We start from the raw sequence: 23970 nt of genomic DNA, 5'->3' as shown, positions 1-23970 counted from the left end.
ACAAATGCTTTGTAACCAACCAGGCAAGGAACAGGCGTGGCAGGGAACAAGTACTTTGTAACCAACCAGGCAAGGAACAGGCGTGGCAGGGAACAAATACTTTGTAACCAACCAGGCAAGGAACAGGCGTGGCAGGGAACAAGTACTTTGTAACCAACCAGGCAAGGAACAGGCGTGGCAGGGAACAAATACTTTGTAACCAACCAGGCAAGGAACAGGCGTGGCAGGGAACAAATACTTTGTAACCAACCAGGCAAGGAACAGGCGTGGCAGGGAACAAGTACTTTGTAACCAACCAGGCAAGGAACAGGCGTGGCAGGGAACAAATACTTTGTAACCAACCAGGCAAGGAACAGGCGTGGCAGGGAACAAGTACTTTGTAACCAACCAGGCAAGGAACAGGCGTGGCAGGGAACAAGTACTTTGTAACCAACCAGGCAAGGAACAGGCGTGGCAGGGAACAAGTACTTTGTAACCAACCAGGCAAGGAACAGGCGTGGCAGGGAACAAGTACTTTGTAACCAACCAGGCAAGGAACAGGCGTGGCAGGGAACAAGTACTTTGTAACCAACCAGGCAAGGAACAGGCGTGGCAGGGAACAAGTCCAATAAATAGGATAGATTAGCAAAAACTCCCCGACATGGATTGATTCAATTGGACCCATTCAGACCTAGCGGCGGCAGGTAGAGCGTTGGCCCAGTAATGGAAAGGTCACTGGTTCGAATACTCAAGCCGACAAGGTGAAAAATCTGCCGATGTGCCCTTGATCTGTCGATGTGCCCTAGAGCAAGGCACGTAACTCAAATTTGCTAAAACAACACATTTCACTGCACCTATCTGGTGTATGTGACAATACAACACCATTATTTGACTGACAGGAACGAAGGCCATGAATTTAAATAAGTATATTACGCACACATATCGTGTTTCTACTGTGGGTGGATGGACGACGAAAAAACGATTAGTAGAAAGTGAAGGAACTCCAGCACATACAAGCAGGTGACCTTGGGATGCACAACTAACAATGTGAATGCATCTCACACCAACATTTCGTCAATAGACCTTCATCAGGGTTGAACGAGTCCAACGAACAAGATAGATTAGCAACTTTAAACTGGGGGTTAAACTTTAAACTGGGACCTATTTGGAGTCACACCAACAGCTCTATTTCAGATGTGTTTAAATGCAGAGAAAATAGGTCCAATGAACAAGATATAGGCCTATTACCAAAAACCTCATGACTGGAGTGGACTTGTTTAGACCTAGTTGTATGAAATGCAGAGGAAAGAAGTCCCAAACGAGAAGGACAGATTAGCAAAAAACTCCCCGGACTCCCATGGTTGGGGGTCAACTTTTAAATTGGACCAGATCAGAACTAGCTACTCTATTTAATTCAGATAGGACTCATGAGAAGGAAAGTTAGCCTGGCGTTTCCCCGTGGAGAGGTTATTTCCTGACAAATTACATGTCTGGAGCCAGAGAGGAGAAGCCCGGGCTCATTATACAGACTCCACACACACACACACACACACACACACACACACACACACACACACACACACACACACACGGCGCACACACACACAGGCGCACACACACACAGGCGCACACACACACAGGCGCACACACACACAGGCGCACACACACACACACAGGCGCACACACACACACACACAGGCGCACACACACACACACACACACACACACACACACACACACACACACACACACACACACAGGCGCACACACACACACACACACACACACACAGACTCCACACACACACACACACACACACACACACACAGGCGCACACACACACACACACACAGGCAGACACACACACACATCTACCTGATAAGGTCGAGAGGCTGGTACTTGTACCACATGCCCCAGCGAGCCCACCTCTCGTACAGCAGGTGTCTGTGGTTCTGGGCACCGTGGGTCTTAATAGGGTGTTGGCTCTTGTAGCCACCCTGTAAACACAAGTACAGAACACAGAGAATGAACACGACCGGAAGACAGGTTAGATAGTGACACTAAGCCTAGTTCATACTGTATGGGATGTAGCCAACTCAGGGACAGAAACACAGAACGGCAGAGAATTCACACGAGTGAAAGAGACAGGTAGACTTATATATCGTATATTACTGGGAGACAGGTAGACACTACCCCTAATCCCATACTTTTGTATCCGCCCCTGAAACAGAAGCAAAGAGCCTCACATAACAGGTGGAGTTCCGGATGAATCAAAAACCTGCCGACTACGCCACATGTAACACACCCAACGAGGGGTATGACTAGACAGCATTTATATTTTTAATCATTTAGCAGACGCTCTTATCGAATGTTCTTACCTCGTGAGGAGGAAATGCAGCCTCATATGTCCCATTGCCCAGTAACCGATTAATACCTACAATAGAAGAAAAAAAAAAAAAAACACACTTTAGCAGAAGCACTAACAGAGACTGGAAAATGAAGTCATATTTATTTCCCTTCCCAAGACTCAAATCATTGCTAGACCCAATCACCATTACGCAGCGGCCTCCAGTGAGGATTCTATCTAAAGCGTTCACAGTTCTAATAATGATTACTATACCTCATTATATAAGAGAGGAGCTCAATGACGAGCTAGTTATGTTCGATGGCATTAGCCCCCGGGTGTGGTGATAGAAGTTTGATTAGGCTCTCAGCCTCTTGCACTTGATAATTGCGTCCTCTGTTACTGTCAGACGGAGCATAGTCTCGGGAAATCCTAGACCTAGGGCAACTGCATTAGCTGGGTATGCTGCTGGAACATTGTTAATGTGGGAGGCAACCCGTCTCCCTAGGAAGACTAGGTGGAGTATGGTGGTCTCTGTAGCAGGCTAGTCACAGTATAGCCTGGAATACAAAAAACAGGATCAATGAGTTAGCCGGGTAACTTTGATAAAACAACCTGAAATAACTTTGGATGTTCCGATTAATTCATAACGCTAAACGTATATCTGTGTTTTTGATTGTTTAGTCAATTAGACCATGACCATGTCAAGCGCATCTTTCAAAAAAAAATAAAAAAACGCAATTTCAGAACATATAGGCAAAGTTAGCTGGCTAACTCCTTGATCCTTCTTTGTAACATACCCCTTTGATATGCTTAGTTTCAGAGAATCTCAGTTTGGATCCCAGGATACAATGCTGCAGGGTTTCAGGTCAAATAGGGGCTCATTACCCACAAGGCATTATCATAACATAATAATTGTCTCGCATTCAGATAGCGTGACGGCTCCGTCTGCACTGACCTACAGTAAGACGATGAGATGGGTACACTCCTCTTCCAGAGATCACATCCACGCAGGAAAGTTTGATCACTAGAAGCAGTTGGTCACTATAACTGCATTCACTATAAGCGGATTGCACTGTAAATAATAATAATAATAATAATAATATGCCATTTAGCAGACGCTTTTATCCAAAGCGACTTACAGTCATGCGTGCATACATTTTTGTGTATGGGTGGTCCCGGGGATCGAACCCACTACCTTGGCGTTACAAGCGCCGTGCTCTACCAGCTGAGCTACAGAGGACCACTACATTATCATAGGCTGCTTCTTACGTTATCAATGGATGAAATGCTGAGACAATGTAGCGTCGTTACTGCTGTTAGTATGGAAACCATGGAGACAACCAAAAGACACATAAGATCACAAATGGGTCAACAAGCAACGCGACACGAAGGACAACATAGTTAACAACACAGTCAACAACAACAAAAAATCTCACTCTAAATAATAAACTGTGTAGATTATTTCAATGGAGATATATTAACGTGTGCCAATGTGTCACTGTATAATACTACAGATAGTACGGGTCTCTCTTGTAAAATAGATTTTTATCTCAATCAGACTAACCTGTATAAATAAATAGATTTTATCTCAATCAGACTAACCTGTATAAATAAAGAGATTTTATCTCAATCAGACTAACCTGTATTAATAAAGAGATTTTATCTCAATCAGACTAACCTGTATAAATAAAGAGATTTTATCTCAATGAAACTAACCTGTATGAATAGAGATTTTATCTCCGACTAACCTATATAAATAAAGAGATTTTATCTAAATGAGATTAACATGTGTAAATAAAGGTCAATGCAAAATATGAATAATCTGAAGGTAGAAAGTGTATGTATATTGCTACCGTTATCCAACAGTCTGAAGGTAATTATAGGTGTACAGTGCCTTGCTAAAGTATTCATCCCCCTCTGCATTTTTCCTATTTTGTTGCATTACAACCTGTAATTTAAATGGATTTTAAAATTGATTTAATGTAATGGACATACACAAAATAGTCCAAATTGGTAAAGTGAAATGAAAAAAATTACTTGTTTCAAGAAATTCTAAAAAAGAAATAATGGAAAAGTGTTGCGTGCATATGTATTCACCCCCTTCGCTATGAAGCCCCTAAATAAGATCTGGTGCAACCAATTACCTTCAGAAGTCATATAATTAGTTAAATAAAGTCCACCTGTGTGCAATCTAAGTGTCACATGATCTGTCACATGATCTCAGTATATATACACCTGTTCTGAAAGGCCCCAGAGTCTGCAACACCACTAAGCAAAGGGCACCACCAAGCCAGCAGCACCATGAAGACCAAGGAGCTCTCCAAACAGGTCAGGGACAAATTTGTGGATCAGGGTTGGGTTATAAAACAATATCCGAAACTTTGAATATCCCACGGAGCACCATTAAATCCATTATTAAAAAATTGAAAGAATATGGCACCACAACAAACCTGCCAAGAGAGGGCTGCCCACCAAAACTCACGGACCAGGCAAGGAGGGCATTAATCAGAGAGACAACAAAGAGACCAAAGATAACCCTGAAGGAGCTACAAAGCTCCACAGCTGAGATTGGCATATCTGTCCATAGGACCACTTTAAGCCGTACACTCCACAGAGCTGGGCTTTACGGAAGAGTGGCCAGAAAAAAGCCATTGCTTAAAGAAAAAAAATTGCAAACACGTTTGGTGTTTGCCAAAAGCCATGTGGGAGACTCCCCAAACATATGGAAGAAGGTACTCTGGTCAGATGAGACAAAAATGTAGCTTTTTGGCCATCAAGGAAAACGCTATGGCTGGCGCAAACCCAACACCTCTCATCACCCTGAGAACACCATCCCCACAGTGAAGCATGGTGGTGGCAGCATCATGCTGTGGGGATGTTTTCATCGGCAAGGACTGGGAAACTGGTCAGAATTGAAGGAGTGATATGTGCTAAATACAGGGAAATTCTTGAGGGAAACCTGTTTCTGTCTTCCAGGGATTTGAGACTGGGACGGAGGTTCACCTTCCAGCAGGACAATGACCCTAAGCACACTGCTAAAGCAACATTCGAGTGGTTTAAGGGGAAACATTTAAATGTCTTGGAATGGCCTAGTCAAAGCCCAGACCTCAATCCAATTGAGAATCTGTGGTATGACTTAAATATTGCTGTACACCAGTGGAACTCATCCAACTTGAAGGAGCTGGAGCAGTTTTGCCTTGAAGAATGGGCAAAAATCCCAGTGGCTAGATGTGCCAAGCTTATAGAGGCATACCCCAAGAGACTTGCAGCTGTAATTGCTGCAAAAGGTGGCTCTACAAAGTATTGACTTTGGGGGGGTGAATAGTTATGCACGCTAAAGTTTTCTGTTTTTTTTGTCTTATTTCTTGTTTGTTACACAAAGAAAAACATTTTGCATTTTCAAAGTGGTAGGCATGTTGTGTAAATCGAATGATACAAACCCCCCAAAACATCCATTTTAATTCCAGGTTGTAAGGCAAGAAAATAGGAAAAATGTCAAGGGGGGTGAATACTTTCGCAAGCCACTATATACAGGTATCCAACAGTCTGAAGGTAATTCTAAGCCGGTAAGACGACAGGGGATGTCAACAACATTAAAGCCCAGACTGGATCTCTGCTACAAAGAGTCTCAGTGCTGATCTAGGATCAGTTTAGCCTTTTGGATCATAATGAATCAGATTACATGGACAGGTGTGACCTGGTCCTAGATCAGATCCTACTCTAAAGACAAGGCACATTTCGAATACAGGCCCAAACGATGTCACCACCACCACATCACCAACACAGATACGCACCTTCCCAGAAGCTCACAGACTGAGAGATCAGTATCCGGTCATGGTGACCATAATAATTTAGTAGAGACTCACAACATAGAGGAGGAGCTGTTGAGACAATGGGAGGGCACAGGACGTAACTGGCAAAACGCTCCAGACAGACGGAAACACTATAGTATATTGGTGGGGTGTAGGGGCTGTCCTTTTGTGGGTTATATTTTGTTATATACAGACAAGACAACATAGTGGAGAAGCTAATGGAGGACACGTAACTAGAAAAACGCTCTGGACGGAAACACAGTGGGGACTGGGGACCATTCTATTGTGCGTTTAAGGGTTAAGGGACGTCTTGCAATACATAGTCGACAAACTACTCTGGAGACTTTCTATCATATGATTTTTACTGTACACACAAACAGGTTAATATACAGCGCCTTCGGAAAAGTATTCAGACCCCTTGAATTATTCCAAATTTTGTTACGTTACAGCCTTATTCTAAAATGGATTAAATAAAAAAATGTCCTCATCAATCTACACACAATACCCCATAATGACAAAGCAAAAACATGTTTTTAGAAATGTTAGCTAATTTATTAAAAATAAAAAACATAAATACCTTATTTACTTAAGTATTCAGACCCTTTGCTATGAGACTCGAAATTGAGGTCAGGTGCATCCTGTTTCCATTGATCACCCTTGAGATGTTTCTACAACTTGAATTTATTGGACATGATTTGGAAAGGCACACACCTGTCTATATAAGGTCCCACAGTTAACAGTGCATGTCAGTGCAAAAACCAAGCCATGAGGTCGAAGGAATTGTCTGTAGAGCTCCGAGACAGGATTGTGTTGAGGCACAGATCTGGGGAAGGGTACCAAAAAATGTCTGCAGCATTGAAGGTCCCCAAGAACACAGTGGCCTCCATCATTCTTAAATGGAAGAAGTTTGTAACCACCAAGACTCTTCCTAGAGCTGGGCGACCGGCCAAACTGAGCAATCGGGGAGAAGGGCCTTGCTCAGGGAGGTGACCAAGAACCCGATGGTCACTCTGACAGAGCTACATAGATCCTCTGTGGAGATGGGAGAACATTCCAGAAGGAAAACCATCTCTGCAGCACTCCACCAATCAGGCCTTTATGGTAAAGTGGCCAGGCGGAAGCCATTCCTCAGTAAAAGGCACATGACAGCACCGAAAGGACTCAGACCATGAGAAACAAGATTTTCTGGTCTGATGAAACCAAGATTGAACCTCTTTGGCCTGAATGCCAAGCGTCATGTCTGGACGAAACCTGGCACCATCCCTACGGTGAAGCATGGTGGTGGCAGCATCATGCTGTGGGGATGTTTTTCAGCGGCAGGGACTGGGAGACTAGTCAGGATCGAGGGAAAGATGAACGGAGCAATGCACAGAGAGATCCTTGATGAAAACCTGCTCCAGAGCGCTCAGGACCTCAGACTGGGGCGAAGGTTTACCTTCCAACAGGACAACGACCCTAAGCACACAGCCAAGACAACGCAGGAGTGGCTCAAGTCTCTGAATGTCCTTGAGTGACCCAGCCAGAGCCCGGATTTGAACCCGATCGAACATCTCTGGAGAGACCTGGAAATAACTGTGCAGCGACGCTCCCCATCCAACCTGACAGAGCTTGATTGAATCTGCAGAGAAGAATGGGAGAAACTCCCCAAATACAGGTATGCCAAGCTTGTAGCATATTACCCAAGAAGACTCAAGGCTGAAATCAAATGTGCTTCAACAAAGTACTGAGCAAAGTAATCTCCCAAAATATCACTATTTCTAAAACAAGCCATAGAAAGTTGGTTGCAATTTCAATTTAATCCTCCAGAAACGACAGAACAAATAATGCAACAAATATTGTGGTTAAACTCAAATATACTAATTGACAAAAAAAACTTTTTTTTTGTGACAAAATAAATAAAACAAAGGTATAATCTTCGTAAATGATATCATCGGTAGGACTGGTGGAGTTATGTCGCACATGCAGCTAACAAAAACATATGAAATGTCTGCTCTACCCTAAATTACAACCAAATAATTGCAGCCTTACCGCAAAAAAAGAAGAGAAAAGTGGAAGGGGGAGAAAGTAAGGAACTTGTCTGTCGGCCTTGCATTAAAGAACATAATTGGTAAAGGAAAACTGTGATAAATAAAAAATATACCAGTTTCATTTAAGGACCAAAGGATTGACAGCCGTCCCATATAGATTGCAAAATAGTTGGGAAGAGATTTTTGACGTACCGATCCCATGGCGTAGTGTTTATGAACTGATATGCAAAACGATACCGGATTCAAAACTTAGAATCTTTCAATTTAAATTATTATATAAAATTCTTGCTACCAATAGAATGTTATTTATATGGGGGATACAATCTTCCCAGCTCTGCAGATTTTGCTGCGAAGAGACTGAATCATTAGATCATTTGTTTTGGTACTGTCCATTTGTAGCTTGTTTTTGGACACAGGTCCAGGAATGGATAAAGGATTGCAATATTTACCTGGAGCTAACCTTGCAGATAGCATTACTGGATGATCTGAAAAGTCATAGTCAATCGATCAATAATATAATAATACTTTTAGCAAAAAAAAATATTTTCAATTCACAATCTGTAGAAACAATGAGAATAGAAAGGTTCAGAATTTTTGTAAAACATCACAGTTGAAAAATATATGGCAAATATAAATCCTATATGGATGGTGTTAAGAGATAGATGGGAGGTATTGAATGGAGTTGAAGGATGGGACTAATAACAACTAACAACAAATAATAACAAGATAACTAATAATGTAAGCATACTGTGTCCATAATAAATAATACATATATAGGTTGTAGGTTGGGAGCTTTTGTGAAAGAGCACAGTTAGAAAGATATGCATATAGAAGCAAACCGGATGGACATCATGAAAATGATCGGAGACGTTGAGGGTAGAGGAAGTTCAGGAGAAAAAACAAACAAAATAGAATTATTGTAAAATTGACTGTGTCCATAAAATGTAGATAGTAAGTATAAGCTGGAAGTAGAGGCCTAAGCATTGTTGTTCACTATATATATATATAAACATGGGGGATTGGAAGTGATTCAGACAATTACATTGATGGAAGATACAATCTATCTGCAATATTAAGCTGATCTACCCCCTTAAAAAAAATAAAAAAAGTACTGAGCAAAGGGTCTGAATACTTATGTAAATGTGATATTTCAGTTTGCAAAACATTTCTAAAAACCTATTTTTACTTTGTCATTATGGGGTATTGCGTGTAGATTGATGAGGGGAAAAAACGATTTAATCCATTTTAGAATAAGGCTGTAACGTAACAAAATGTGGAAAAAGTCAAGGGGTCTGAATACTTTCCGAAGGCACCGTATAGACCGATATTAACAAAGAGAGGCCGGACATGGACGTGGGACAATACACGGATGGATGACAGGCCAACTATCCATGGAGGCAAGGCAACCTAGCCTGGTCTTCCATGCAAAGTGTCTAGCCTGGTCTTCCATGCAAAGTGGAAGCCTTTATAAACGCTAATATAACAATGATATATGCCACAGTAGACACTTTCATCCAAAGTGACTTACAGTATGAGGGCATTGTTGGTATCTAGTCATAGTATCTAGTAGTGATATTTATTAGTAATATCTAATAGTAGTATCTAGTAGTAGTATCTAGTAGTAATATCTAGTAGTAGTATCTAGTAGTAGTATCTAGTAGTAGTATCTAGAGTAGTATCTAGTAGTAATATCTAGTAGTAGTATCTATTAGTATATTGTAGTAATATAAAGTAGTAGTATCTAGTAGTAATATCTAGCGGTGTCTAGTAGTAGTATCTAGTAGTAGTATTTAGTAGTAGGATCTAGTAGAAGTATATATTAGTAGTATCTAGTAGTAATATATAGTAGTAGTATCTAGTAGTAATATCTAGTAGTAATATCTAGTAGTAGTAGTAGTAGTATCTAGTAGTAATATCTAGTAGTAGTAGTAGTATCTAGTAGTGGGGAGCCAGGCCCAGGCAATCAGAATTAGTTTTTCCCCCACAAAAGGCCTTTATTACAGACAAAAATAAATAATTTCTTCAGCTGTCCAGGTGGCTGGTCTTAGATGATCCCGCAGGTGAAGAAGCCGGATGTGGAGGTCCTGGGGTGGCGTGGTTACGCATGGTTGTGAGGCCAGTTGGACGTACTGTCAAATTCTCTAAAACAACGTTGGAGGCGGCTTATGCTAGAGAAATTAAGATTAAATTATCTGGCAACAGCTCTGGTGGACATTCCTGCAGTCAGCATGCCAATTGCATGCTCTCTCAAAACTTGAGACATCTCTGGCATTGTGTTGTGTGGCAAAACGGAACATTTTAGAGTGGCCTTTTATTGTCAACCAGCACAAGGTGCACCTGTGTAATGATCATGCTGTTTAATCAGCTTCTTGATATGCCACACGTCACGTGGATTGATTATCTTGGCAAAGGAGAAATGCTCACTAACAGGGATGTAAACACATTTGTGCCCAAAATTTGAGAGAAATAAGCCTTTTGTGCGTATGGAACATCTAGTCATATCTAGTAGTATCTAGTAGTAATATAGTAGTAGTAATATCTAGTAGTATCTCACTCTGGATAAGAGCGTCTGCTAAATGACTAAAATGTAATGTAAATGTATCTGGCAGTAGTATCATCTAGTAGTAGTATCTAGTAATATCTAGTAGTATCATCTAGCAGTAGTATCTAGTAGTAATATAGTAGTAGTATCTAGTAGTAATATCTAGTAGTAATAAAGTAGTAGTATCTAGTAGTAATATTTAGTAGAAGCATCTAGTAGTATCTAGTAGTAATATAGTAGTAGTAGTATCTAGTAGTACCTAGTAGTATCTAGTAGTAATATCTAGTAGAAGCATCTAGTAGTAGTATCTTGTAGTAAAATCTAGTAGTAGTATGTAGTAGTATCTAGTAGTAATATCTAGTAGTATTATATAGCAGTAGTATTGGTAAGAGGAGGAATATAAGCTAAGGTAAATGTTCTAGCAAACATTGTCAACATTTTCCTGTTGCAGCAGGACACTCCTAAGCAATAATCCTTAAGCATTTCTGATTCAGTGACGAGGTCGGTATGTATGTGTGTGTGTGTACGTACGTGCATGTATGTGTGTGTGTACGTACATGCATGTGTGTGTGTGTGTGTGTGTTACGTGTGGCTTATCCCTTGGCAGCATCAGAAGTAGGTCTCTCTGAAAGATAACGTCATCCTCTGATTTGAGTAATACATTTTGAGGTCACGTGCACGACCGAGGGGATTTGAAGAGGATTTGTCACTCTTTTGGCACAGTCTGATCTTATTGGTTGAGGAGGGATGGAGGGGTCAGCCACAGTATTATAATATTACAGTCAAAAATCCCATAGAGCCCTTCAAGGCTAAACTCTAAATCAGCAAACATGTAACAGGGCAAACAGACAAGAGGTTTGAATGAAAGGGACAAGCCTGGTCCCAGATCTGTTTGTGCTGTCTTGTTCAAGGCCATAGGAGTTGGCAAGACAGCACAAACAGATCTGGGACTAAGCTAGAGATGGATGGTTTGGGAGAAAGGAAGGTATGTTGATTAGCCTGGTCCCAGATCTGTTTGTGCTGTAGAGCTAACGCTTTGCCTAAATATCATATCTTATCCAACTCCTATGGGCCATGGCTATACAGCACAAACAGATCTGGGATCAGTCTGTGGGAGGCAGAACAAACAACAACAACAACATAGGGCGGCAGGTAGCTTAGTGGTTGAGAGCATTGTGCCAGTAACCGAAAGGTCGCTGGTTCTAATCCCCGAGCCGACTAGGTGAAAAATCTGTCGATGTGCCCTTGAGCAAGGCACTTAACCCTAATTGCTCCTGTAAGTCGCTCTGGATAAGAGCGTCTGCTAAATGACTAAAAATGTCACACCAACACAACAAAGTCCTGCATTATAAAATATATTATAATTGCCTCCATTACTGCTCTCAAATCCCAGAGGCATAAATAACTAACCAAATCCCAGAGGCATAAATAACTAACCAAATCCCAGAGGCATAAATAACTAACCAAATCCCAGAGGCATAAATAACTAACCAAATCCCAGAGGCATAAATAACTAACCAAATCCCAGAGGCATAAATAACTAACCAAATCCCAGAGGCATAAATAACTAACCAAATCCCAGAGGCATAAATAACTAACCAAATCCCAGAGGCATAAATAACTAACCAAATCCCAGAGGCATAAATAACTAACCATATCGCAGAGGCATAAATAACTAACCAAATCCCAGAAGCATAAATAACTAACCAAATCCCAGAGGCATAAATAACTAACCAAATCCCAGAGGCATAAATAACTAACCAAATCCCAGAGGCATAAATAACTAACCAAATCCCAGAGGCATAAATAACTAACCAAATCCCAGACGCATAAATAACTAACCAAATCCCAGAGGCATAAATAACTAACCAAATCCCAGACGCATAAATAACGAACCAAAGCCACCATAAATAACTAACCAAAGCCACCATAAATAATTAACCAACGCCACCATAAATAACTAACCAACGCCACCATAAATAACTAACCAACACCACCATAAATAACTAACCAACGCCACCATAAATACCGGACCAAAGCCACCATAAATAACTAACCAACGCCACCATAAATAACTAACCAACGCCACCATAAATAACGAACCAACGCCACCATAAATAACTAACCAACGCCACCATAAATAACTAACCAACGCCACCATAAATAACTAACCAACGCCACCATAAATAACTAACCAACGCCACCATAAATAACTAACCAACACCACCATAAATAACTAACCAACACCACCATAAATAACTAACCAAAGCCACCATAAATAACCAGAACCAACGCCACCATAAATAACGGACCAACGCCACCATAAATAACTAACCAGCCACCATAAATAACTAACCAACGCCACCATAAATAACGACCAACGCCACCATAAATAACTAACCAACGCCACCATAAAGAATAACCAACGCCACCATAAATAACTAACCAACGCCACCATAAATAACTAACCAACGCCACCATAAATAACGGACCAAAGCCACCATAAATAACGGACCAACGCCACCATAAATAACTAACCAACGCCACCATAAATAACGAACCAAAGCCACCATAAATAACTGAACCAACGCCACCATAAATAACTAACCAACGCCACCATAAATAACTAACCAACACCACCATAAATAACTAACCAACGCCACCATAAATAACGAACCAACGCCACCATAAATAACTAACCAACGCCACCATAAATAACTAACCAAAGCCACCATAAATAACTAACCAACGCCACCATAAATAACGGACCAAAGCCACCATAAATAACGGACCAACGCCACCATAAATAACTAACCAACGCCACCATAAATAACTAACCAACACCACCATAAATAACTAACCAACACCACCATAAATAACTAACCAAAGCCACCATAAATAACTAACCAACGCCACCATAAATAACTAACCAACGCCACCATAAATAACTAACCAACGCCACCATAAATAACTAACCAACGCCACCATAAATAACGAACCAACGCCACCATAAATAACGAACCAACGCCACCATAAATAACTAACCAACGCCACCATAAATAACTAACCAACACCACCATAAATAACTAACCAACACCACCATAAATAACTAACCAAAGCCACCATAAATAACTAACCAACGCCACCATAAATAACTAACCAACGCCACCATAAATAACTAACCAACGCCACCATAAATAACTAACCAACACAACCATAAATAACTAACCATACCATAAATAACGAACCAACGCCACCATAAATAACTAACCAACGCCACCATAAATAACTAACCAACACCACCATAAATAACTAACCAACACCACCATAAATAACTAACCAACACCACCATAAATAACTAACCAACGCCTACCATAAATAACTAACCAAGCACCATAAATAACTCTAACGCCTACCATAAATAACTAACCAACACCACCATAAATAACTAACCAAAGCCACCATAAATAACTAACCAACGCCACCATAAATAACTAACCAACGCCACCATAAATAACTAACCAACACCACCATAAATAACTAACCAACGCCACCATAAATAACTAACCAACACCACCATAAATAACTAACCAAAGCCACCATAAATAACTAACCAACGCCACCATAAATAACTAACCAACGCCACCATAAATAACTAACCAACGCCACCATAAATAACTAACCAAAGCCACCATAAATAACTAACAAATGCCACCATAAATAACGGACCAAAGCCACCATTAATAACTAACCAACGCCACCATAAAAAACTAACCAATGCCACCATAAATAACGAACCAACGCCACCATAAATAACGAACCAACGCCACCATAAATAACTAACCAACGCCACCATAAATAACTAACCAACACCACCATAAATAACTAACCAACACCACCATAAATAACTAACCAAAGCCACCATAAATAACTAACCAACGCCACCATAAATAACTAACCAACGCCACCATAAATAACTAACCAACGCCACCATAAATAACTAACCAACGCCACCATAAATAACTAACCAAAGCCATCATAAATAACTAACGCCACCATAAATAACTAACCAAAGCCACCATAAATAACTAACCAACGCCACCATAAATAACTAACCAACTCCACCATAAATAAATAACCAATGCCACCAAATTCAAACAGTACTAATGATGCTGCTATGTACAGTGGGGAGAACAAGTATTTGATACACTGCCTATTTTGCAGGTTTCCCTACTTACAAAGCATGTAGAGGTCTGTAATTTCTATCATAGGTACATTTCAACTGTGAGAGACGGAATCTAAAACAAAAATCCAGAAAATCACATTGTATGATTTTTAAGTAATTAATTTGCATTTTATCGCATGACATAAGAATTCCGGCTCTCACAGACCTGTTAGTTTTTCTTTAAGAAGCCCTCCTGTTCTCCACTCATTACCTGTATTAACTGCACCTGTTTGAACTCGTTACCTGTATAAAAGACACCTGTCCACACACTCAATCAAACAGAATCCAACCTCTCCACAATGGCCAAGACCAGAGAGCTGTGTAAGGACATCAGGGATAAAATGGTAGACCTGCACAAGGCTGGGGTGGGCTACAGGACAATAGGCAAGCAGCTTGGTGAGAAGGCAACAACTGTTGGCGCAATTATTAGAAAATGGAAGAAGTTCAAGATGACGGTCAATCACACTCGGTCTGGAGCTCCATGCAAGATCTCACCTCGTGGGGCATCAATGATCATGAGGAAGGTGAGGGATCAGCCCAGAACTACACTGCAGGACCTGGTCAATGACCTGAAGAGAGCTGGAACCACAGTCTCAAAGAAAACCATTAGTAACACACTACGCCGTCATGGATTCAAATCCTGCAGCGCACGCAAGGTCCCCCTGCTCAAGCCAGCGCATGTCCAGGCCCGTCTGAAGTTTGCCAATGACCATCTGGATGATCCAGAGGAGGAATGGGAGAAGGTCATGTGGTCTGATGAGACAGAAATAGAGCTTTTCGGTCTAAATCCACTCGCCGTGTTTGGAGGAAGAAGAAGGATGAGTACAAACCCAAGAACACCATCCCAACCGTGAAGCATGGAGGTGGAAACATCATTCTTTGGGGATGCTTTTCTGCAAAGGGGACAGGACGACTGCACCGTATTGAGGGGAGGATGGATGGGGCCATGTATCGCGAGATCTTGGCCAACAACCTCCTTCCCTCAGTAAGAGCATTGAAGATGGGTCGTGGCTGGGTCTTCCAGCATGACAATGACCCGAAACACACAGCCAGGGCAACTAAGGAGTGTCTCCGTAAGAAGCATCTCAAGGTCCTGGAGTGGCCTAGCCAGTCTCCAGACCTGAACCCAATAGAAAATCTTTGGAGGGAGCTGAAAGTCTGTATTGCCCAGCGACAGCCCCGAAACCTGAAGGTCTGTATGGAGGAGTGGGCCAAAATCCCTGCTGCAGTGTGTGCAAACCTGGTCAAGATCTACAGGAAACGTATGATCTCTGTAATTGCAAACAAAGGTTTCTGTACCAAATATTAAGTTCTGCTTTTCTGATGTATCAAATACTTATGTCATGCGATAAAATTCAAATTAATTACTTAAAAATCATACAATGTGATTTTCTGGATTTTTGTTTTAGATTCCGTCTCTCACAGTTGAAGTGTAGCTATGATAAAAAATTACAGACCTCTACATGCTTTGTAAGTAGGAAAACCTGCAAAATTGGCAGTGTATCAAATACTTGTTCTCCCCACTGTATCTGATGCTCCAGATACTCAACTAGTCTCAAGAAGGCCAGTTTTATTGCTTCTTTAATCAGCACAACAGTTTCCAGCTGTGCTAACATAATTGCAAAAGGGTTTTCTAATGATCAATTAGCCTTTTAAAATTATCAACTTGGATTAGCAAACCCAACGTGCCATTGGAACACAGGACTGATGGTTGCTGATAATGGGCCTCTGTACGCCTATGTAGATATTCCATAGAAAAATCAGCCGTTTCCAGCTACAATAGCCATTTACAACATTAACAATGTCTACACTGTATTTCTGATCAATTTGATGTTATTTTAATGGACAATAAAAATTGCTATTATTTTTCGAAAACAACAACATTTCTAAGTGACCCAAAACTTTTGAACGGGAGTGTAGATAGAGAGAGAGAGAGAGAGAGAGAGAGAGAGATAGATAGAGCAAAAACCAAGCCATGAGGTCTAAGGAATTGTCCATAGAGCTCCGAGACAGGATTGTGTCGAGGCATTGAAGGTCCCCAAGAACACAGTGGCCTCCATCATTCTTAAATGGAAGAAGTTTGGAACCACCAAGACTCTTCCTAGAGCTGACCTCCCTGCCAAACTGAGCAATCGGGGTAGAAGGGCCTTGGTCAGGGAGGTGACCAAGAACCTGATGGTCACTCTGACAGAGCTCCAGAGTTCCTCTGTGGAGATGGGAGAACCTTCCAGAAGGACAACCATCTCTGTAGCACCACCAATCAGGCCTTTATGGTAGAATTAGCAGACGGAAGCCACTCCTCAGTAAAAGGCACATGACAGCCTGCTTGGAGTTTGCTAAAAGGCACCTAAAGGACTCTCAGACCATGATCATTCTCTGGTCTGATGAAACCAAGATTGAACTCTTTGGCCTGAATGCCAAGCGTCACGTCTGGAGGAAACCTGGCACCATCCCTATGGTGAAGCATGGTGGTGGCAGCATCATGCTGTGGGGATGTTTTCAGCGGCAGGGACTGGGAGACTAGTCAGGTTTGAGGGAAAGATGAATGGAGTAAAGTACAGAGAGATCCTTGATGAAAACCTGCTCCAGAGCGCTCAGGACCTCAGACTGGGGCGAAGGTTCACCTTCCAACAGGATAATGACCCTAAGCACACAGCCAAGACAACGCAGGAGGGGCTTCGGGACAAGTCTCTGAATGTCCTTGAGTGGCCCTGCCAGAGCCTGGACTTGAACCCGATCTAACATCTCTGGAGAGACCTGAAAATAGCTGTGCAGTGACGCTCCCCATCCAACCTGACAGAACTTGAGAGGATCTGCAAAGAAGAATGGGAGAAACTCCCTAAATACAGGTGTGCCAAGCTTGTAGCGTCATACCCAAGAAGAGTCGAGGCTGTAATCGCTGCCAAAGGTGCTTCAACAAAGTACTCTGTAAATGTGATATTTCAGTTGTTTATTTTTAATACATTTGCAAACATTTCAAAAAACGTGTTTTTGCTTTGTTATTATGGGGTATTGTGTGTAGATTTATGAAGGGGAAAAAACAATTTAATCAATTTGAAAATAAGGCTGTAACGTAACATGTAGAAAAAGTCAAGGGGTCTGAATACTTTCCAAATGCACGGTAGGTAGGTAGGTAGGTAGATATAGATAGATAGATAGATAGATAGATAGATAGATAGATAGATAGATAGATAGATAGATAGATAGATAGATAGATAGATAGATAGATAGATAGATAGATAGATAGATAGATAGATAGATAGATAGATAGATAGATAGATAGATAGATAGATAGATAGATAGAGTAGCTCCGTACCCATCTTAGATTTCCCGTCCTCATACTTGGTGCGTTGGAGAACATGGTGGACTATTCTGCTTCTGGTGGAATTGGAGAAGAACGTCTGTTTGTTGTTGATGGTAAAACTGAGAGAAGAGAGGGAAACAAACAAACAGTCAGTGTATTATAGCAAACGGAGGAGGCGGGAATAGAACCCTGGTCACTGGCGTGAAAGGCAGTCCCACTACGCATCGCCCCAATAGGGTTAAACCACTTGGTGGGAATTGTAACGTGGCTCATTAGCAAGGATTGCTACAGTATTATGATACAGTATATCATCCATTCTAGACAGCAGGGTTGGATAGGTTACTTTCTTAAGGTAATCAGTTACAGTTACTAGTTACCTGTCCCAAATTTTTAATCAGTATTGTAATTTTGGGATTACCCAAACTCAGTAATGTACCTCAGTTACTTTATGATTTTAAAAAATATATTTTGATTTGTTTAACACTTTTTGGGTTACTACATGATTCCATATGTGTTATTTCATAGTTTTGTAGAAAATGTAGAAAATAGTAAAAATAAAGAAAACCCTTGAGTGTCCAAACTTTTGACTGGTACTGTATATTATTATTATATATTTTTAAATATTTAAAAAATACAATGTACTTGCAGTGAAGCCGCTCAACATCTACATCACATCAGTCATCTAACAGACTCCCATCCAGAGCGACACACAGAAGCAACCAGGGTCAACGCCCTGCTCAAGGTCACATCGACAGATCTCCCATAAGGTCAAAAACGGGGACCCGAACCAGCGACCCATCAGCCACCGGCCCAAGCTCCCAACCGCCAGGCCACCTGCCCTCCAAGATCCCCCCCCCACCCTCCCTCGGGTTTTTACGCACCATATATCTTTCAACTATGCTGTGATGTTTAACATACAATTTGAATCTATCTAATCGAATAGAATCCACAGATTGCGAGTTGAACCGTAAAAACTTTTTTTTACTAAGAGTATTAGTACATTAGTAATTGACTGACCCGGGCTCTCCAGATCTCCCAACAATTTTCAGCCATTCCTGAACCTGAGACCAGAAACAGGCTACCTGAGGGCAATAGCTGAAAAGCACGAAGTCTTGACTCTTGCGTCGTTTTATATATCAACTCATACACCCTGTACCATGGAATCGGTACATCGAAAATCTCTTCCCAACTATTTTGCAATCTGTCTGGCACAGCTGTCAATATCCTGGTCCTCAAATGAAACTGGTATACTTCCCTATTTATGCTATTTGTATTCCTCCGCCAGTTTTGATACTTTATATTGGGCAGACAGACCAGTTCCCTACCTCCTCCCACTGCCACCTGCCTCCTCCATTTTTGGGGTAATGCTGTAATCAATTGGTTGTAATCTTGGATTGAGCAGACCTTCCCATACAATTCTGATAACTCCATGAAATACATAACTATACCATTCCAATTTACAATATCATTTAAAAACAAAATACCCTTTTCAAACATATTTTCCATAAATACAGGTATTTTATCAACCAGCACATTTGAGTTCAGCCATAATATTTGTTGTAATTTTTGTTCTATCTTTTCAGGGGGATGAAATTGAAATTGTAGCCAGCTCTGCAATGCTTGTTTGAAAAAGAGAGATACTCAATTAATCGAAAATGAGACATGGCAATCTGCACAATGGCAAAAAAAAATTAAACAATGGATGAGCTTTTCTTAGTAATCTACTTGAGAACCATTTAGGGTTCAAGTAAAACTTTTGGATAAGTGAAGCTTTTAGAGAGAGGTTTAGTGCTTTTAGATTTAATAATCTCAACCCACCTAGTTCATATTCATTATATAGATAGGCACACTTTATCTTGTCTGGTTTAGCATCCCAGATAAAGCGAAATATTTTTTGCTCATATGATTTGAAAAAAACGAATCATCAGGAGTAGGCAGTAAGTAAACTGAGATATGACTAAGGAGCTAATCGGGCCAATTTTTCTATAAATAGACAGGTATTTACCTCTCCATGGTTGCAGGATCTTGTCTACATTTACTAGTGTTCTATTGAAATTCATTGTGGAGAGCTCATTTATCTATTTTGTGATATGAATACCAAGTATGTCTACTTCACCGTCAGCCAATTTTATAGGTAAACTGCAGGGTCATGTAAAAGTTGTATTTTTTAAAGATCCAATATGTAATATTGTACACTTATCATAATTAGGTTTTAGTCCAAAGTGTCCAGAAAAGTTATCTAGACCTTCAAGGAGACATTGCAGGGATCTAGCTTGCGGACTTAATATAAAACTTGAGTCATCGGCATACATGGACGCCTTTGTTTTTAAGCCTTGGATTTCTAATCCTGTAATGTTGTTATTTGATCTGATTTTAATAGCGAGCATTTCGATGGCCATAACGAATAGATATGGTGACAGTGGACACCCTTGTTTAACTCCTCTTGACAATTCAAAACTCTCTGAGAAGAAGCCGCTATTTACTATTTTACACCTGGGGTTGCAATACATTACTTTTACCCATTTTATAAGAAAATCACCAAAATTGAAAAAATCCAAGCATTTATAAATAAAATCCAGTCTTACTTTATCAAAGGCCTTTTCAAAATCTGCTATATACATATGCACGCACCACTTTTCTGTTATTTATTTTTTAGAATTCTTTGAAAAAGTAATTTCTTTCATATCACTTCACCAATATGTCCATTACATGAAATCCAAATAAAAATCCACTTAAATTACAGGTTGTAATGCAACAATATAGGAAAAACGCCATATACATTTCTGTAGCTCAACTGGTAGAGCACGGCGTTTGTAACACCAAGGTAGTGGGTTCGATCCCCGGGACCACCCATACACAAAAATGTATGCACGCATGACTGTAAGTCGCTTTGGATAAAAGCGTCTGCTAAATTGCATATTATTATTATTATTATTATTAAATGATATTGTCTTCGTTTTTTTTTTTTAAGTCCTCCAGTAGACTTTGATAAAATTTCCAATATCCCCGTCCACGTGGAAATTCTATAAGAGTTATGTGAAGGACAATGAGATGATGATCCAGTCGCATTCAGTCTCCTATTAATACTTTTTTAACCTTTGATGCAAGAGAGAAAGAGAAAAGAAAGTAGTCAAGACGACTAGCTTGATTAAGTCTCCTCCATGTATTTCTCACTAGGTCTCCAAATATCCACTATTTCTAATGTGTCCATAATACAGTGGGGGAAAAAGTATTTAGTCAGCCACCAATTGTGCATGTTCTCCCACTTAAAAAGATGAGAGAGGCCTGTAATTTTCATCATAGTCAACTATGACAGACAAAATTAGATTTTTTTTTCTCCAGAAAATCACATTGTAGGATTTTTAATGAATTTATTTGCAAATTGTGGTGGAAAATAAGTATTTGGTCAATAACAAAAGTTTCTCAATACTTTGTTATATACCCTTTGTTGGCAATGACACAGGTCAAACGTTTTCTGTAAGTCTTCACAAGGTTTTCACACACTGTTGCTGGTATTTTGACCCATTCCTCCATGCAGATCTCCTCTAGAGCAATGATGTTTTGGGGCTGTCGCTGGGCAACACGGACTTTCAACTCCCTCCAAAGATGTTCTATGGGGTTGAGATCTGGAGACTGGCTAGGCCACTCCAGGACCTTGAAATGCTTCTTACGAAGCCACTCCTTCGCTGCCCGGGCGGTGTGTTTGGGATCATTGTCATGCTGAAAGACCCAGCCACGTTTCATCTTCAATGCCCTTGCTGATGGAAGGAGGTTTTCACTCAAAATCTCACGATACATGGCCCCATTCATTCTTTCCTTTACACGGATCAGTCGTCCCTGGTCCCTTTGCAGAAAAACAGACCCAAAGCATGATGTTTCCACTCCCATGCTTCACAGTAGGTATGGTGTTCTTTGGATGCAACTCAGCATTCTTTGTCCTCCAAACACGACGAGTTGAGTTTTTACCAAAAAGTTATATTTTGGTTTTATCTGACCATATGACATTCTCCCAATCCTCTTCTGGATCATCCAAATGCACTCTAGCAAACTTCAGACGGGCCTGGACATGTACTGGCTTAAGCAGGGGGACACGTCTGGCACTGCAGGATTTGAGTCCCTGGCGGCGTAGTGTGTTACTGATGGTAGGCTTTGTTACTTTGGTCCCAGCTCTCTGCAGGTCATTCACTAGGTCCCCCCGTGTGGTTCTGGGATTTTTGCTCACCGTTCTTGTGATCATTTTGACCCCACAGGGTGAGATCTTGCGTGGAGCCCCAGATCGAGGGGAGATTATCAGTGGTCTTGTATGTCTTCCATTTCCTAATAATTGCTCCCACAGTTGATTTCTTCAAACCAAGCTGCTTACCTATTGCAGATTCAGTCTTCCCAGCCTGGTGCAGGTCTACAATTTTGTTTCTGGTGTCCTTTGACAGCTCTTTGGTCTTGGCCATAGTGGAGTTTGGAGTGTGACTGTTTGAGGTTGTGGACAGGTGTCTTTTATACTGATAACAAGTTCAAACAGGTGCCATTAATACAGGTAACGCGTAGAGGACAGAGGAGCCTCTTAAAGAAGAAGTTACAGGTCTGTGAGAGCTAGAAATGTTGCTTGTTTGTACTTACACTTATTTTCCACCATAATTTGCAAATAAATTCATAAAAAATCCTACAATGTGATTTTCTGGATTTTTTTTCTCAATTTGTCTGTCATAGTTGACGTGTACCTATGATGAAAATTACAGGCCTCTCTCATCTTTTTAAGTGGGAGAACTTGCACAATTGGTGGCTGACTAAATACTTTTTTTCCCCACTGTATTTGTGATTTCCTTAAGGGCACGGTGATGAGTTTGTAGAGTGATTTCCTTTACGGTCCATTGAGGTACTTAACACTGTGTTATATTCTCCCACCATAATGATTTGATTGTTTGTTGCCTGTAAGTTCAATAAACTGGTATAAATATTTTCAAATAAGTATGAATCATCCTGATTTGAAGCATGTAGACAAAGACATACAAAACATAGACAAACAAAAAACAATTATGGAAAAGTTCTCGACAATAGACAGAGGGGAGAGAGTGAGAGAAGAGAGAGAGATCAAGTGTGTGTGTGTGTGTATGCGTCCGTATGTGTAAGCGAGTGTGTAATTGAGTGTGTGTGTGCGCTCATAACTTCATAGTGTTCAGATATTTTGACAGTTCCCACACTTTTTTTTCCCGTAACCTGGCGTCCCCGTAGAATTTAGCACAGCCATGGTGTTATGGCGCTGTCTTACGCTTACCCCTCTCCCTCTGTGGCCTCTGTACAGCCTCTTACCCCTCTCCCTCTGTACAGGATACAGCCTCTTACCCCTCTCCCTCTGTGGCCTCTGTACAGCCTCTTACCCCTCTCCCTCTGTGGCCTCTGTACAGCCTCTTACCCCTCTCCCTCTGTGGCCTCTGTACAGCCTCTTACCCCTCTCCCTCTGTGGCCTCTGTACAGCCTCTTACCCCTCTCCCTCTGTGGCCTCTGTACAGCCTCTTACCCCTCTCCCTCTGTACAGGATACAGCCTCTTACCCCTCTCCCTCTGTACAGGATACAGCCTCTTACCCCTCTCCCTCTGTGGCCTCTGTACAGCCTCTTACCCCTCTCCCTCTGTACAGGATACAGCCTCTTACCCCTCTCCCTCTGTACAGCCTCTTACCCCTCTCCCTCTGTACAGGATACAGCCTCTTACCCCTCTCCCTCTGTACAGCCTCTTAC

At 41.2% G+C, this 23970-nt stretch overlaps 1 protein-coding gene across 1 annotated transcript in view; it reads right to left on the bottom strand.

The window, feature by feature from the left end:
* Positions 1–23970, bottom strand: part of LOC121540742 (anoctamin-3) — a 90367-nt gene that overhangs the window by 42479 nt on the left and 23918 nt on the right. Inside the window, exons 8-10 of the mRNA XM_045217615.1 lie at positions 18249–18355; positions 2358–2413; positions 1855–1976 (exon numbers count right to left, since the gene is read on the bottom strand). Coding sequence (XP_045073550.1) covers positions 1855–1976; positions 2358–2413; positions 18249–18355 — 285 coding nt within the window. The remainder of the gene's footprint in view (positions 1–1854; positions 1977–2357; positions 2414–18248; positions 18356–23970) is intronic.

Source organism: Coregonus clupeaformis, unplaced genomic scaffold (assembly GCF_020615455.1).
Source record: "Coregonus clupeaformis isolate EN_2021a unplaced genomic scaffold, ASM2061545v1 scaf1147, whole genome shotgun sequence".
Classification (NCBI taxonomy): Eukaryota; Metazoa; Chordata; class Actinopteri; order Salmoniformes; family Salmonidae; genus Coregonus; species Coregonus clupeaformis.
Note: the sequence above shows the minus strand (reverse complement) of the source record. Positions and strands in the feature narration are given on the sequence as shown.